The sequence below is a fragment of the Sceloporus occidentalis genome, unplaced genomic scaffold (genome assembly GCF_023333645.1).
Source record: "Sceloporus occidentalis isolate IW3139 unplaced genomic scaffold, rSceOcc1.0.p SCAF_21, whole genome shotgun sequence".
NCBI lineage: Eukaryota > Metazoa > Chordata > Lepidosauria > Squamata > Phrynosomatidae > Sceloporus > Sceloporus occidentalis.
The window spans coordinates 2347992-2364958 of record NW_028317001.1 but is presented as its reverse complement, the minus strand read 5'-3'; the positions used below and the strand labels follow the sequence as shown (position 1 = coordinate 2364958).

General features: G+C 49.2%; 2 protein-coding genes across 4 annotated transcripts in view; one reads left to right on the top strand and one right to left on the bottom strand.

The window, feature by feature from the left end:
• The window catches only part of MYO18A (myosin XVIIIA), a 101648-nt gene extending 97611 nt beyond the window's left edge, over positions 1-4037 (top strand). For all 3 annotated transcript variants that reach the window (XM_089483961.1, XM_089483959.1, XM_089483958.1), the window contains one exon: positions 2548-4037. In XM_089483961.1, the coding sequence (XP_089340087.1) occupies positions 2548-2695 (148 nt within the window). In that variant the 3' untranslated portion in view covers positions 2696-4037. The remainder of the gene's footprint in view (positions 1-2547) is intronic.
• A 5490-nt stretch (positions 4038-9527) lies between these two features.
• Positions 9528-16765, bottom strand: LOC149301390 (peroxisomal sarcosine oxidase-like). The gene is given in 8 exon segments (XM_089484156.1): positions 9528-9769; positions 9853-9928; positions 11364-11525; positions 12206-12349; positions 12554-12736; positions 14441-14654; positions 15840-15988; positions 16191-16765. Coding segments are annotated over 8 exon segments (1188 nt in total). The 5' UTR covers positions 16320-16765; the 3' UTR covers positions 9528-9638.
• Between the last annotated feature and the right edge of the window lie 202 nt (positions 16766-16967).

The window sequence follows — 16967 nt, the reverse complement described above, 5'->3', positions numbered from 1 at the left end:
CCTTCCCTGCAGAACTTGGCTCAGTCTCTTTGGAGCCCTGTGCGAGAAGCCATTCGCTTGCCTGGTTTTGCCCAGGCATCCTGCCACCTGGAACGGACTGGTTTTAATTGGGTTTTGTGGTTCAGCCTGGCTTCCTTGGTGGCAGCGTTGTTTTCTCATGAAATATTCTTGCCTAATTTTTCCCCTCTTTGAACACCACCGAAAGGGCCCAGGAATTCTTTGACTGAGGAATGTAATCCGTTGCTGGTTTTCTTGAAGGGAGCACAGTGTCTTCTCACCGAGAGACAAGCCTTTAAACACCATGGGCAATGGCGTCTTCTCTTTTGCATCCTCCTTTGCCCTGGATTGTGGGAGATGCCTGCTGGCCATGGGCTCATATTTTCTAGTGAGTCCCTATGTTTGGAGAAAAGCAGCATTGATGATGATGATGATGATGATGATGATGATGATGATGATGATAGTGTGCACTCTTTTTCTGATCACAGAACAGATGCAGAGAGGAGTCTCCCTCCTCTATTTGCATGAGCCCTAAATCTGGAAAGCTGCAAGGCCCAAATTCCCAGAGCTTGAGAGGTGATAGCTAGATCTGCTTGGATCCCCTAGCGATTTGGCTGCAGCTTAGCCTAGAGCCTCACCTTGCTGGGAGCCATTGCAAAAGTAAAGAGATGGATTCCCAGCCATGCACTCGGGTCGTCGAAGGGCTTAGACGCACATTGGTGTCTTTCTCCGGCCCAGCTTTTATAAGTGAAGCCAAAGAATGCTATTGCTGAGGACCAGGGCTCCAGAGTTGGTACGCCAGACCTCCAACTCCTCTATTTTCCTACTCTCCGACTCTGACTCTTTCATAAATGGCAAATGCCTATTCATTAGTAAAACCAAGTTTGCTGAAGTAGAACAGTAGTAGCACAAGTAGCACATCACCGCCACACAAATCAACAGGATGATCAGGTGGATCAAACATAAAACCATAGAATCATAGAGTTGGAAGAGACCTCAAGAGCCATAAAATCCAGCCCCCTGCCATCCAGGAATGCCTTTATGCATTTATTTGATTAAATTTCTGAACAAGAGAACGTTCCTAAATGCCTACGAAGGTAAATATGCAACAAACTAGGCATTGAATGTGCTGAGTTTTTATTTTGAAGCCAGAGCACATATTTTTTTATCGACTCCAACAACTCCACCAAAAATTGCTTCCGATCCTCAGCTTCGACTTGACGGCTCTGCAAAGGACATAACATACTTGGTGTTTACGGAGGCAGGTCTGGTTGTGTGTTTGTGAAGCTCAGTTGTGTGGGCCCACTGGCAAATTGTCCCTCCATGTTCTGGGAGGGAGTTTGCAAATGGCTGCACATAATGAGCACATTTGCAAATGTATTCCTCCTCCTCCTCCTTCTCCCCCATCTTCACTCTTTTCTTCCCTTCAAGCGTAGCTTGCAACAGATAGGGGTGAAATTTCCAACAAATGCCTGATTTGCCACAGATTATTTGCTTAGCTCTGCTAACTATGGGGGAGAGTAAATCACCACCGAATGCCCTGGAAGTGTTGGAGGATACGAAAAAGGAATAAAGACGAATAATGAGCTCTCAGGAAAGCAGAGCAGTAGTTGGCTTAACCCTTCTCCAAGGCGAGCTGGAACCCAGATGGAGACATGGAGGCCTCCTGCCACCACTCTCTTTTTGAAAAGCGGTTTTGGATTTCTGATTATTTATTTATTTGTTTGTTTGTTTTGGATTTTAGAATACACACAACAAGATATCTTGGAGAGGGGAGTCTAAATACAGAAATTCATTTATGTTTAGTATAGTCCTTGTTATACAGGTAGCCTGAAGGTCATTTTATATAATATATCTATTTTAAATCATTTTGTGCATGAAACAAAGTTTGTATCCATTGAACCCTCAGAAAGCAAAGGTGTCACTGTCTCCGCCGCTCACAATTTTGGCTTTTGAGTAGTTCAGATTTCAGAATAAGATTCCAGAAATGGAGGAGAGGACAAGGAACAGGAGAAGTAAGAGAGAAGCCGCAAGGATCCTTAGCCGTCTAGAGGTAAAGAAGCCAGGACTCCGTCAGTAGCTGAGAAAACGAAGAGAGGCAGAAGAGTAGTAAGGTCTGAGTTCCAAGTGTCCAGAAGTTTGGATGCCTTTGGTCTCAGAATTAGTGGCAAACAGTGCTTCCAGCATCTGAAGAGATCTAGGTAGGCTGATAGTTCAAGGGGACTTACTGGCACAGCATGAGCTCAGGAGTGCCAAACCTTTCCCCATATATATTAATACTCTTCTGCTGCTGTACCAGAACGAAGGATGACCCAGGCGCAAAGGCTGCTTTCACAGGTAGCACTATTGAGACCTCTTGCCCATCTGTGCATGCCGTTTGCGGTGCCCACCTGTGGATGGCATGAAAGCGGGTTTACTTTTTGAAAAACGAGAAAGAGTCTTGAACCTCCGTGTGTCCCAAAAGGTGCATGCTGATGTCCTGTAGAGGATATGGCCTCTAGTAATCTCTCTCTCTTTCTCTGTCCCTCTCTTTCTTTCTTGTTACTGCAGCCCTCCCTCCTACCGGAAATCGTTTCCCTACGACAAATCTGACGAGGAGCGGGAGATCTTTGACGGCGCTCCCAGGTCCAAGTATTCCTCCCGGAGTTACCTGAGCGACAGCGATTCGGAGAGCAGACCGGCGGAAACCACGGCGTAGCCCCCCATGGAAATGCAACCAGCAGGCAGGCAGTGCGCCCTCCTCCTCTTCCAAGCCACGGCTGGACACACACTGGGCACAGCGCACATTCTTCTTTAGGATCTCAGCCGAGCGCACTGTTGGTGTCTGTCTCTTCACCAGGGCTGAGGTGGGACCGCTGTCCTTTTGGTGGCATGGAAGGGGACGAAGACTCCACAAGGCCCTTGACTAGGGGGGATTTTGGACTCTGTGCGCTGGACAGATTTTGCTCTCCTGCCCCTGTTTGGTGGATGGCGGGGGAAGCCGGACTCCTCTTTTGGGTTTGTCCATCTTGTGTGTGTCTCTGTGTCGGAGGGGGTTTCCCTCCGCAGTGCCTGCCCCCATCTTGCATCATAACTTATGTCCCTTCTGATACCCCATGGAAAGCCACTCCCTCCGAGGTTTGAAGCATTTTCTTTTAACTTGAGCCAAAAATTGGTGTGTGTTTGCATAGACGCATACATTCTTAATCTCCCCTCCCTTCATGCCCCGTTATCTGGGAAACAGGTCCATCCCTTCCCTGCGAGCACTTGTACATTCGGACGGCTGAGTCGTCGAGCACAAGCACGCTTTACGTTCATGCGCTGCACGGTTGCACACACTGCACGCCGCCTCGTTTCCGGTCCCACTTCCTTTTCTTGCACTTGGTTTCTGCCCAAAGCCCTTCGAGGCGCCGCGTCTCCACTGATACTTCTTGTTTTTAAATTTTTATCCTTTTAAAGGAAATCCCGGGAGCAAATGATCCCCTTTCTCCCCAACTTCTGCCATTAACCACGCACACGTTGCCCTGCTCTCTTCGCATCACACCTGAGGTCCAAATGTGGACCCCATCTTTCTTTCCGCTCATAGGATTGTCCGGTTATCCAAAATGGCTGCATAACACACACCTTTTTGCTTGATCTTTTCTTGTTTTCTGGATCGGGATGAGAAAAGCATTTTGCTGCTTGCTGCTTGGGCTGACATCCAAAGAAATTTTCTTTTCTCCCGGTGCCCAAATTGTTCGGCTTCTCTCAAAAACACACCAGATCCACCTCACGTTTTGGCGAGGTGCCTTTCCTGTTCCCCCACAAAATACCGCACCGCGAGCACTTCCACAAACCCTTGCTAAGGGATACCAAGCTGGAGTCAATAATTCTTGAGGGGCAGAGTCAGAAGGAGGAGGAAAGCGAGTGTCTCTCCCTTCATCTGGGTTTGGTTTATAATATATTTCCTCTTTGTTTTGCACTACTTCTGTTGTGCGTTTGGTTTTCGTTCCTCTTTCTTTTTCAACCCCTTCCATCCGTCTGTCAACTTTAAATAAGAAAATAAATGTCATTTACAGCTGGTAGTCCTTGTCGCCTCTTCTTGGAGCGAGGTGCCAGGTCGGTCAGTGCCCCATGAAAGGGAAAGGCAATGGAGCTGCCCCGGGTTTTAGTCCAAACTTTAGAGACGTGAGTGTGGGAACCAAAGTGACATCTCTGACGGACATCGATGTCTGTGATCCAGCGTCTGCAACCAGGAGCAGAGCTTGGAAAAGAGACGTACGAAGGAGCGTAATAATTGCCATGCGGCGTGTTGCTCTTGTTAATTTAGCAACGAGCGCCGGAGGAAATTGCTTTCCAAAACAAATGAAATGAAGGGAAGCAAAGCGATGGTGCCGGCGAAACAAGTTAATGCTTCCACATTACTTTTCATACTTACTTTTCAAGGGGATAACCGAGGCATTGGAGCTGGCATTTCCCCAATATTTATGCCATCCCCTCACCAACGCACCAATTTGCTCTTTTTTAAAACACTGCTATTGGTTCTGACAAAGGCAGGGAACAGCCGCAGGGCTAGCAAAGCCACGTCTCGCTTTGGGAAGGGAATCTGGGCCGCGGGCGCCACGTCTGAAACCGCACACGTGGCTGGCTCTCTGTGCCGAGCGAGTCTCCCTAACCTGGCCTGGCAGGTTCCTGCCTCCAGCGGCTTCCCTTCTCCTTCCGGATCACGGACCGTTTTGATGTGAGCAACCTGGACTCTGTCCTGAATTTTTTTTAACCACACGCTCGCTCGCTCGCTCTCTTTTCCTCAATCTCTGCCCGTGGACTTGGGCCAAACTGGAGCTAGCGCAATCCGCTGCCCTTTAGGAGGGTGATTTGTGACCTCCGGTGACCACTGGGCAGCATCTCTTAGCTATGAAGGGGGCAGGAGCCATGCAAGAGCCATACCTTTTGCAGAGGAAAACTGAGTCCCTGCAAGCTGGCCCACAGAATCGTAGCAACTTAGAGCCACAAGGGACCCCAAGGGCCATTGAATCTAACCCTCCCGCCATGCAAGAATGCCAACCAACCAACCAACCAACCAACCAGCCAAAGCGTTCCTAAAAGATGCCCATCCAATCTTTCCAAAGAAGGAGCATCCATCGTCCAAGGCAGTCTGGTCAAGTCAGTAAGTCCTTCCTAACGTTTAGGTAGAATCTTATTTTTACAAAAGTTTTAAAAGAATTAAATAACTCTTACGGGGGGGCCTTGGTCTCCACTGGGGTTTGGTTCCAGAATGCCAAATCAAGTCCCATTTGATACCATCTTTCAAATAATCTGGGCCCTAAACTAATGTAGGACTCGAAATAACCAGCATTTTAAAATCTGGCCCAGACATGGGCACGGTTCCCGTAAACATCCCGTTATCTGGGTCTTGGTGACTGACCCTTTGCTGCAACCCCAAAACCAGGGATGTTGATCCTGTGATCTCCAGATGCTGTCGGGTTGCAACTCCCAGCCGGCTGGGGCTGCTGGGAGTTGTAGTCCAACAGCAACACGATGCTTAGCTTCCAGGCGGAGATTTTTCATTCCAGGTCCCCTCTGGCCCACAGGCCTGCCTTGCTCTTTCGTTTCTGCCTCCCCAGGGTGTCTTTCTCTCCTCGGACACAGAGGAGGCAGGGATTGTTTTGCATTGGGGAGGATGTAGGCCACAAATCCTGGCTTGTTTGGAACAGATGGCAAGGGCTGTAGCGCTCGGCAGCCCTGGGCTCTCCCCACCTGCTTGGTTGCGCAGCGCCGTAATCCGCTCAAGAGTGGCAGCGGCAGCGGCAGCGTGTCATTAAAGCAAACGCTGTGTTTTCCCAGAGATGCTTCCATCTCTTCCTCCTTAAAGCTCCATTCTGGAAAGGATTCCTGGTGTCTATATGGAAAACCCAAGGCCCAGGAAGCATCGATGGATGCTGGCCCTACTATCAATAGGAGGGTGAATTCACTCTGCCTTTTCATCCAAGCTCTCAAACCCCGGTCTTCCAGGGGTTTTGGACTTCAGCCCCCAGAATCCCTGAACATTAACCCAGCTCAGCAGGACTTCTGCAGTCCAAACTATCTAAAGGACCAAAGTTGGGCAACCATTGCTCCAAGTGGTGCCCAAACTTGGACCTTCCAGGGGTCTTGGACTTCTGCTCCCAGAATTGCTGGGGACTCTGGGAGCTGAAGTCCAAAACACCTGGAGGACCAAAGTTTGGGAGGAATTATCCGACACCCTACTATGCAGTCGGTGGCGGTCCAGACTTTAGACTTCGGATTAAAACCAGCCCTGTTTATTTGTAAAGGTGTGCCATCCTTCTCTTGCGTTGATAGCATCTCCTGGAACCAGTTTCTGCTTCTTCCCGCCGGAGGCAAAAATAGCAGCAGCTGTTTTGGAGAGACCTTGCCATCCTTGTTTGCTAATTGACAAATGCAATGTTTTGAGACTAGGATTTATTTATTTTTCATGGAACCCGTCTTTTCTGCAGTTGTTAATTGGCCCCAAACCAACTGGATTTTCACATTTAAAAGAGGAGCTTCTCTCCCTCTTGGTCTCCAAAGAGAAACCGAGCAGAAGGCTTAAAAGTATCGAGAACAAGCAAACTCCCGAGGGTTAGGCAAAGGAGATTTTAGCGTATTTCGGAGGCTGTTAGGAAAGGTTGCCAGAGAAGAAGGCAACCGTGGCCCTCCAAATCGTAAGAATCATAGGCTGGGAAGGGTTATCCAGCGGTCATCCAATCCAACCCCCCTTCGAGGTAGGCCAACTGTTTAAAAAAACCTTTGGTGGAGGAGAATCCACCACCTTCAAAGGTGTCTCTTTCTGCGTACTCACTGTCCACAAGTTCTTCCTCATGTTTAGTTTTATCGTATGTATTTATTTAAATGCACCGGTTTGGGTTTTACCTTCTAGAGCAGCAATAGAGGACAGGACTGCAACTGCCATTAGCCTTAGCTATGCTGAGAGATGGTGAGGTCTGAAGCCCAGCAATTGTCATGCTGATGTCCAGAATGAGAGAACTGAAGAAGGTTCCCCCAGAGGTCATCTATTCATCGGACGTCCAGAGAAGAAAATGCCAACGTGTCTCCAAGCCGTTGATCCCAGGGCCGAACCGATCTTATGTCTAGTGCTAAGGGAAAGGTGAGTTTCACCATTGCCTCCCTCCAGTTCGAACCGTCCAACCTCACGTTGGAAGGGGAGATGTGTGTGTGTGTGTATGTGTGCTGGTGCGCGTGCGTTTGTGTGTTCGGAAGGGGTGTGAGAAGGCATTTGTCTCCCCTGGCACAGTGCCCGGGATGGGGCTTATGCAAAGGAGCTGGGCGCCTTCCCATTTCCATAACTTTCAATAATTAATGAAAGCGCTCGAGGGCTCCCATTCCCCGCTCCTCATCTGCATATTTATTAAGGCCTATAAATGATTCAAGACCCCCTTGCTCACACACACAGAGGCTGACCCCATCCGCCCCCTCCGTCCATGAGAAGCCCCAAAAAAGAACTGGTCCAGAGGATTTCCTCCCCTTTCGGCTCTTTTACTGACCTAATCTTGCTTTAAGTGTTGGGCTGGGTAGGAAGAGATGGAGACAGAAGCTGTTCTCCTCCCGACAGGGTTTGGGGTGCATGACGGAGAGAAAGCTACCCCCGTCCTTCAAATCTCTGCCACATTTGCCTCTACATTTGCTTGGAATGACATTTTGAGACAAGGGTTTCCAAACTCCCCTCCTCTCCCTCGTGCATTGCCAGATCTGTCCCCGAGTCTCCTGTTTCCATGCATCATCTCCAAGCAAGAGACAAGGGTGCAAATCCTCCGGTTTGGGGGGACTCGGCTCCAGCCAAGAGGAAAGGCCTGTGTGCAAATCTCCAGCTTCCCCAGTTACAATTTGCAAAGGTTTGGTTGGTTGGTTGCTGCAGCTTGCAAAGGCTCTCCAGAGGCACTAGGCATTTTCTTTGCCAGCTGGCTCCTTCTCTCCTTGCCAGGGCTCACCCTCCGTGCTGCTTTGCATCCAGTTTCTGGCTGGAAGCAATTAGGCTAGATTAAATGTTCCTTTTCCCATTTCCCTGGGTGAGGAGGAATCATCCCTCCATCTCACCTTGCTCTGGGAACAAACCCATTGGCTGAGTTTCCCTCTTACTTCTCAAACAGAAGGTGGTGGCATTCTCACATGCATGGAGTCATGCAACCCTGGAAGGATGTGGCATTCTCTCATCCATACACTTGTGCAACCCTAGAAGGATGTGGCATTCTCTCATCCATCCACTTGTGCAACCCTAGAAGGATGTGGCATTCTCTCATCCATCCACTTGTGCAACCCTAGAAGGATGTGGCATTCTCTCATCCATCCACTTGTGCAACCCTAGAAGGATGTGGCATTCTCTCATCCATCCATTTGTGCAACCCTAGAAGGATGTGGCATTCTCTCATCCATCCACTTGTGCAACCCTAGAAGGATGTGGCATTCTCTCATCCATCCATTTGTGCAACCCTAGAAGGATGTGGCATTCTCTCATCCATCCACTTGTGCAACCCTAGAAGGATGTGGCATTCTCTCATCCATCCACTTGTGCAACCCTAGAAGGATGTGGCATTCTCTCATCCATCCATTTGTGCAACCCTAGAAGGATGTGGCATTCTCTCATCCATCCACTTGTGCAACCCTAGAAGGATGTGGCATTCTCTCATCCATACACTTGTGCAACCCTAGAAGGATGTGGCATTCTCTCATCCATACACTTGTGCAAACCCTGCAAGGATGTGGCATTCTCTTATCCATACACTTGTGCAAACCCTGCAAGGATGTGGCATTCTCTCATCCATACACTTGTGCAACCCTACAAGGATGTGGCATTCTCTCATCCATACACTTGTGCAACCCTAGAAGGATGTGGCATTCTCTTATCCATACACTTGTGCAACCCTAGAAGGATGTGGCATTCTCTTATCCATACACTTGTGCAACCCTAGAAGGATGTGGCATTCTCTCATCCATACACTGGTGCAATCCTAGAAGGATGTGGCATTCTCGCATGCCCGGTAGCAGCCCTTGTGGCATTGTGAACTCTTCCCTGGCATAGCTTGCCCAAGTTCCTTTGCACCAGGCTTTGCGCTCCGGCACAGGGGCTCTCTTGCTCTGGCCTGGAACCATAAAGCCAGCGTGGCAGTAATGCGCCTCTATTAAGCTAAGCTATCTAATGATCATAAAATGGCACATTTAACTTTAAAACATTTCGCCTGGCTCTGTGGAGTGTGCATTGGGGGGCTGAGCCGGTGGGTGGGTGGCTGGGAGATGGAGAAGAGCTCCGCTCATCAGACCTCGACTCCTTCTCTCGGCTCTCCTTAATGAATCTGAATGTTAAACGATGTCTTGGCTGAGTTTATTGCCCTCTTTTGAGTTGGTGGTAAAGGAGGACGGTGGGAGCACTTTGGAGGGGATGATCCCAACTCCAGAGTTGCCACCGTACAAATAGGATTGCAAAGAATCACCCTAATCCCTGAGGTTTCCAGGCCAGAATCTAAGACCAGGGGACATAGGTTGCCTTTAAGCGCCAGGCATTAAGTACCAAGCACAGTTATTCGCAGTTTATTTTATTTTGAAATTAAGAGAAATCTTTGCCAAAGGAGCTGATCCAAATCAAGGTGAAATTTCTCTTCCGCTTAGTCAAGGTCCCATGGCTTCTTCAAGCATTACAAGGTGGACTTTGGTCATCCCAGGAACCGGCTGATCCGAAACGGGGCCAAATCGTAGGACGGCGTCTCCCCCAGACTCAGCTGGCAAAGGATCTTTCCAACAACCGGGCCAAACTTGAACCCGTGACCTATAAGAAGCGACAGAAGGCTTAAAATGGGAAGCAGGTAAACGCAATGCCCACTCTTTCCTTCTCTCCGCACCTGCACTTACCTGAAAACCCGGCCCCGATGACAATGTTTCTGAAACGTGGATGGTGGTCTAACACAAAGTCCTCATCTGGAGTGTTCTGGTGTGATTATATAGTATATAAAAAGTGAAAAAGCAAAGAAAAAGATTCATTTCCCATCGTTATCATCTGTTCGTTTTCCTTCTGCTATTCACAGATTTAAAAAGACAGACAGATGTCAATAGACGAGCACAGGATGAAATCAGATTCTCGGGGGGCTACAGCCACACTGCAGAAACAACCCAGTTTGGCACTATTTTAGCTGCCACAGTTCAGTGCTACAGATTTCTGGGAACTATAGTTTTATGGGTATGACATTTAACCTCCTAAATAGAGAGCTCTGGTTCTACAACAAACTACAATTCCCAGAACTTCATAGCATTGAGCCGTGGCAGTTGAAGTGACGGCAAACTGGATTATTTTTGCAGCGCAGATTTGGAGAGAAAGTGGCATTTTATGCCCACTAGAGTCAAGAGTCTGGATCGCCCAGATAATAGCGTTGCCCAAAAATACGCCTTAATTTACTTCTTGTTTCTGGGGGGGGGGGGACCCACAATTCTCTTTACTTCCAAATCATCCAAAACAGCATTTGAGTGGGCACTTTCTAAACATATTCCTCTTTCCTTCCCAGTATTGAAAGGTAGACCTCCTCTTGGATATGGAGGCTCCGTTGAGCAGCTCAGCGCTTGGTTGCAAATCAAAGCCCTCCCCTGTCTGCGTTCTACATTTATCCCTCTCTTTTTCCCGCTCCAGCCTTTTCTCTCTTTCAAAAGCACCCTGGCAATCACTTCATCTGGTAGAATCGGGGTCCGTAAGTTAATTAGACCTCTTTTGGAGAAGTAGTTCTTTCATCAGCTCTGACTGGAGCTCCTCTCAATCAGCTTTCGAAGAGGAGGAAGAAGAGGAGGAGGCGAAAGGGAGGGCAACATCTCCCCGCTTTTGCTTGCTTGCTTGCGGCAGCGACGTTGGCAGGCGGGCATCCGACAGGTGAAGAAGCCCTCCTCCTTTAGATCGGCAAACGTTGCAAAGGCAAACAAGCCCTTCTGGGGCAGGAATGGCCAGGTTTCCCTGACTTTGGGCCGAGGAAAAAGAAAGGGGCCAAATCTTGACCTTCCCAGTCGGCTCTGGCAAAAGCAAACTGCAGTCGCCGCACCAAGCTTGTGCTTTCCTCCTCACTGATAACCTTTGCCCTCTTGACCATCAATTATTCAGATTGTGTTCGAGTATCTAGGCATTGCAGAGCTCTCTTTGGACAATGCTGTGCCCCAATTTGACAGGGACAGTCCAATTCATCCTCTGCTGTCCCACTTTTCTGGCTACCTTTACAATTTCCCAGTTTCACTCTCCGCCTCCTCCTTCATCCTTGACTCACTCCAATTGCTGCAAAAGTAGTTTGCAATCGGTCAACTCAGCAGAAGGAAAAGGAGACCTAACCCCACTGGCCTGTGCTGTGCCTTCCCACCCCATTGAATTCTATGGGTCGCCCACTCCTTACTGTATACAAGCAGCGTTCCTGCAAAGCAGGTTCAGGATCCAGCCCCGGCAGGTACTTGCTCACAAAATCCCGCAGGATCTGAACGTCGGGGATGGGAAGCGAGCTTTGGTTCAGCCGGTCCGGCGAGTCGGGATCCACTGGGTTGCCATGATGGTAGCAAATCTAGGGAGGGCAGCAGAAAGTCAGGCTGGAGCTCAGTGGGTAGAGCTTTGGCTTTTCAGGCCAAATCTCACCAGGTAAAGCTTTGGAGAAAGAACTGCTGCCAGCCAGTGTTGGTCATATTGAACTAAGGTTGGCAGTGTGGGTCTGATTTGTCACGAATGAAGCCATTTTTTGGTGTTGTCTTTCCCACTGCAAAATCCTATGGGACCCTGGGATTTGTAGTTTGCAGCCCTGGAGCTCTCTGGCTGAGAATTGTCTCTAAACACCAAATCCCAGGATTGTACGGGATGTAGCTGTGGCCATTTAAATGGGATTAAAGTACGCAGTGTGCACCTATTTCCCTTTGCTCAGAAGCAGTGAGGACTGGGATGCTGACTTTGGGGGGCAGGAAATAAAGAACAAAACAGTTTTTTCCCATTCCCAAAATGGCGGTGGCCTCTTTCCTCAGCATTAGCTATGGAGATGCAAAGTGCAAAGGTCTCCCATCCATCCCATCGCTTGCCTAAGGTTGGCACTTGGCACCTCACTCATGCTCAATACGGCCCTGTTGTTGTGGAGAACTTGGTGAGAAAGAAAGGAATGATGCCACCACGCTACTTAAAACCTTTCCTCCTCCATCCCTCAGTCTCCAATCCTGGTGTGCCTCCTCTCATGCCCTCTGCCTGGCGTTTCCCTCTCACCTTGACAAGGCCTGGGTAGTCGCCGGCGGACAACCCATAAATGTGGTGCTTGTCTCCATTGAGATTGATGCCAATGAAACAAGGAAGTTTTTCAAGGGTCCCAGGACTGTTTTCCTTCCAGTAGCAGATAGTGATGCGCAAGGGCTGGGAAGAGGAAAGAAAGCCAGGCCCGTGAGATGCCAGTGTATGAGATGCCACTGAAGACGAAAGCAAAGCGCAGCAGCCTCTCTTAGCTTGTGCTTTCCTCCTCAATGATAACCTTTGCCCTCTTGACCATCATTGATCTAGATTGCTTTCAAGGATATGGGCATTGGACACAGTGATACCCTTCCAACTGACCCAACTTACCTGGAGAGGCAGGTGGAGCCCTAGAGGAGCCAGGAGTGGGCCGGTCCACGCTCCGGCTGTGACCACTAGGCTTTTTGCCTGGTACTCTCTTTTCTGGGTTATCACGGTGACCACGGTCCCAGGGACAATCCTGAGCACCTTCTCTCCGTCACGCACAGTCCCTCCGTTGCACTGGAACTGGTCCTAGAATTTAATTTTGGGGGGCAGGTAGAAAAAGGGGGGAATTTGGGTTAAACTCCTGGCGGTGGCTGATGGGTCCCAAACTTCAGCATCTTAGTCTGACCTTTAAAAGTCAATTTCATTTTCATTTTAAAGGCGCCATCCTAATTCGGGCACTGAGTTCAGGCAACTTGGTTGGCTCCTCTACAGTTTGGACTGAAAGACAGAGTGGATGACTGCCTCCCTTCGCTCCAACATCGAAGTCGCCGCTGCTGTGTGTTTAACAAATCTTGCATCCTCCCCGGAATTAATGGGTAGGGTTCTGAGTGAAATTTGGGGGGTTTGTGGCATGCCCTCTATCATTTAACTAATCTATAATCCATTAATAATTAATCAATAATCTCACACTTTGTCTAGTTGTGACATTATTGCGGTTGTTCTCAGCTTTGCCTGAGACTTAGTAGGGGCTGAAGGCCCAGGACAGGAGCCTTTGCAACCAAAGGCATGCAGGCACATTCCTGGTTGGCACAGCTATGGGACATTGCTGTGGGATATATATAGTCAAGAACAGGGAGCTCCATCATCCCCAAATTGTCAAGGGAAAGCGGCTTAACCCAAAGAGTGAGATAAAGCCCACTTGCAACTCCCAAAAAGATTGCCGAACTCACTTTTAACGGCTTTGCCATCAAGCCCATAAAAAAGGAAAGACGTGGCGGTGTGTTTTTTTTATGGTTATTTTCACTGGGCCCTTTGGACGCGACCAGCGCTGCCTTCCCTCCGATTTTATAGCATTGCATTTTGTTTGCCGAAACGTTTTGCTGCTCGGCTTTTCATTTAAGAAAAGGAAAAGAGAGCGGGGAAATCTTTGCTGTTTTATGGCTCTGTTTTTGGATCTGACTCAGCGAGGGGTGGGGGGGATGTGTTGTGTTGTTATTTATTCTGTTGGCTGCTCCGAAAGCCTTGGGGCAGAGTGGCTGGCAAGGAAGGGGAAGCCGTAGGAAACCAAAGCCCACACGAGGGCCTGAGGCCGATGCCACCTCCTGGGCGCATGCGCCAACAAGTGGCATGGAGGGTCTCCCCCAGAGAAAGGGGCTCCAAGGACCCTTGAGGGACAGCAACATCTCAGGAAGGAAAAGGATGGATGGGTGGCTGGCTGGCTGGCTGGCTGGATGGATGGATGGAAAGAATAGAAAGGCAATAATATGAAAGAAGGAAAGAAGGAAAAGGATGGATGGATGGATGGATGGATGGATGGATGGATGGCAGGAAGGAATAGGAACGCAATAATAATAATAATAATAATAATAATAATAATAATAATAATAATAATAATGATGTTTATTTATATACCGCTTTTCCAAATTAGATCAAAGCAGTGTACAACAGGAAGTACAATACAAAGTCAAAATAAAACATAACAAGCCTCTCTCCCCCTCAAGATGGTGGTCGGAAGAGGGCTCTTAGTCTTTCAGGCCCTAGCCTCTCTCTCCCCAAGATGGTGGTCGGAAGGAGGGCTTTTCTTCTTACAGGCAGGCAGTTGGAGCTTGCCTGCCTCTCTCCCCCCAAGATGGTGGCTTTTCTTCTTCAGGCAATAATACGAAGGAAGGAAGGAAGGAAAGAAGGAAAGAAGGAAGGGGTAAGGAAAACAAAATGGAAAGTCAGGAAGAGGGAGGAAGAACTGGGAGTGGATCTTGCACCCTCCGCCTGCCCCCAGCATGTCTGCCTTACCTGGAGAACTTGAAGGGCCTTGTCAGGGCACAAGACCCCTGCGGTGCAGTCCGACACGGCCATCTCCCCTCCGCAGAGGTGGAAGCCAGGGAACCTTTGCGCAAAGGCCTCGGCACCCAAGGCCTCGCTTGGCACACGGTGGCGCTCCATGGTCTTCCGGTAGCTTTGGAACTCAGGGTTTTCTTGGCAGCCCAGAACCCACAGAGGGGTCGGTCTGTAGGGGAGAGTTTCAGGGGGTTGGTTTTTTGGTGGAAGAAATGCTGGAGAAGCTCAGCGTTTGAGGCTGAGGACGAAATACTCAAACTGCCTGGCATGCAGGAACTCCCAGGTTGAGAAGAAGACCAAAGACCTGGCAAACCTACACATCTCAGGATTCCATAGAATGAAGCCACAGCATTGAAAGTGATGTCAAACTGCCTTACTTCCACAATGCAGATGCACCCCTCTGGGCCTTTCTTACCCCAAAAGGATCAAGAGATCAAACTCTCAGCCTGGTCAGAGCAGACAACGCCAGAGGCTGGATGGTCCAGTGGTTTGACCTTGTCCCACGAAAACCGGGGCTGCCAGGCAGTCCCGCAATAGCGCCCCGTCTCCGTTTGCCCGTCTCCTTGCTAACAAGATGGATGGCTCTATTATGCCTGACCCTGGCAAGATGAAAAATCATTTAGATGCGCATTTCCTTAATGGCGCTTCCTTTATGGAGTCACATAAATTACAGGGAGAATCTGTCTCCCGAGTGTGCCTCTGCTAAGGGAAAAAATACCACTGTTTTGGAAACAGGGTGGCATGGTACAGCGGGTGGAGCAGGCATGACTTAAACCACAGCAACTCAGTGCGGCGTCCATTGGGATTCTCTGAGATGAGAATTCGAATCGGCATCCAGCCATGGAAACCCACAGGATGGCTTCAAGTAAATCAAAGGAAAGCCTCCTCTGGGAAATGTTTCCTGAGAGACAACCGAGTGTAGTAATACAGGTTTTGGACTAGGACTCCAGGAGACCTGGGTCCAAATCCCCACCTTCCTGGGCAAGTCACACTCTCTCATCCTCAGAGGAAGCCCACAGAAAACCTCCTTTGAAGAAACCCTGAAAATCTTAGGAGAGGGCTGCTATAAATTGGAGTTGACTTGGAGCCAAGGAGTAGTAACACATGCGGCGGGGTAATGGTTCGAGTGCTGAACCTGCTTGGATGGGGTTCACCAACGTTGACTGGTTCATAGAATCATAGAGTTGGAAGAGACCTCAAGGGCCATCCAGTCCAACCCCATTCTGCCATGCAGGAACTCTCCATCAAAGCATCCCCATTGACAGATGGTTCTTTAAAGTTCAGACTCAATCCAGAGCAGATTCGCCACTGCGGTTAGCAAGGGGGCATCCCACAGCCCCAGCGTGTCTCTCACCTGTAGAGTTTGGTGCCCGTCTCGGCCTCCAGCTGTGCCCAGAGGTGGAAAGACTCTACCATCATGGCCATGTAATAGTCCTGCGGGTAGGCGCTGCGGATGATGCGGCTCAGACCGTGAGAGCTGCCTCTGCTGTGAGGGAGGAGGAACTGCAAGAGGGAAGGAAAGGGAAGGAGAAGTCGAGAGAGGGGACTGAACCCCCCTATGCAACCCTCAGTCTTCAGATGCTTTTACCATAAGGAGACCAAAGCCTATGCTGCCAAGAATACTGCAATTGTTTTATCCTATTATTCTTATTAGGATATGGTTCTATTGAAGGTGTTGGAAGGTGATCGGAAGAGAAATGCCTACCTGCTCCAGGAGCAGCGTCTTCTTTTGTCGCTTGGCCAGGTGATAGGCGGCGAAGGTGCCCTGGATGCCGGCTCCGAGGACGATGGCATCGTAGCACCCTCCGGAGATGCCTTTCTCAGGGTCCGCCATGGCTGCCTGTTCCCGTCCTCAAGGAGCCCAGCCAACGGTCAGAAGCAAAGTCCACCCGGGGCCTCTCTCTGTCTTTCATCCTCGCTGCGAATCGTCCAGCCCTCGCCGGAAAACTGGACTTTGTCTCTGTTCCTGCCTCACAGGGAAAGCAGGGCCCTTTGCCAAAACTTTGCTTTGGCTGACATCTGGGGAACAAAGAACTGGATTGGACTTCTTTGGGGTGCGGAGAGGTTCACCCTCCTCTCTATTGGCCTTCCTTTGGTGATTTTGGGCATAGATGCTACAATATCTGCAGAATTTGTATCCTCACCACATTTCGCATGAGTTGCTTTTCTTCCTTCCAGCTTCTTCCCTGTCCGGCTTATTACAGAAAGATTGCATAACATATTTTATTTAAAAGGAAAAGAGGTCAGACTCTCTAATCTTTTTAAAAACATTTGAGGGGGAGCAAGTGGAGAGTCTCGGTTTTTAATGGACTGTCCCTATTATGGTGATATTTTTAAAGAGCCATTCCTAGGCTTCCTAGAGTCACCGAGATGAATCAATTTTTCCCATTACAGGGATATTTTACCTAGAAATAACCATCCATTTCCCCTCCATCCTACTCTCCGTCTTATTTAATAAGCTTAAATATACATCGCTGTCTTA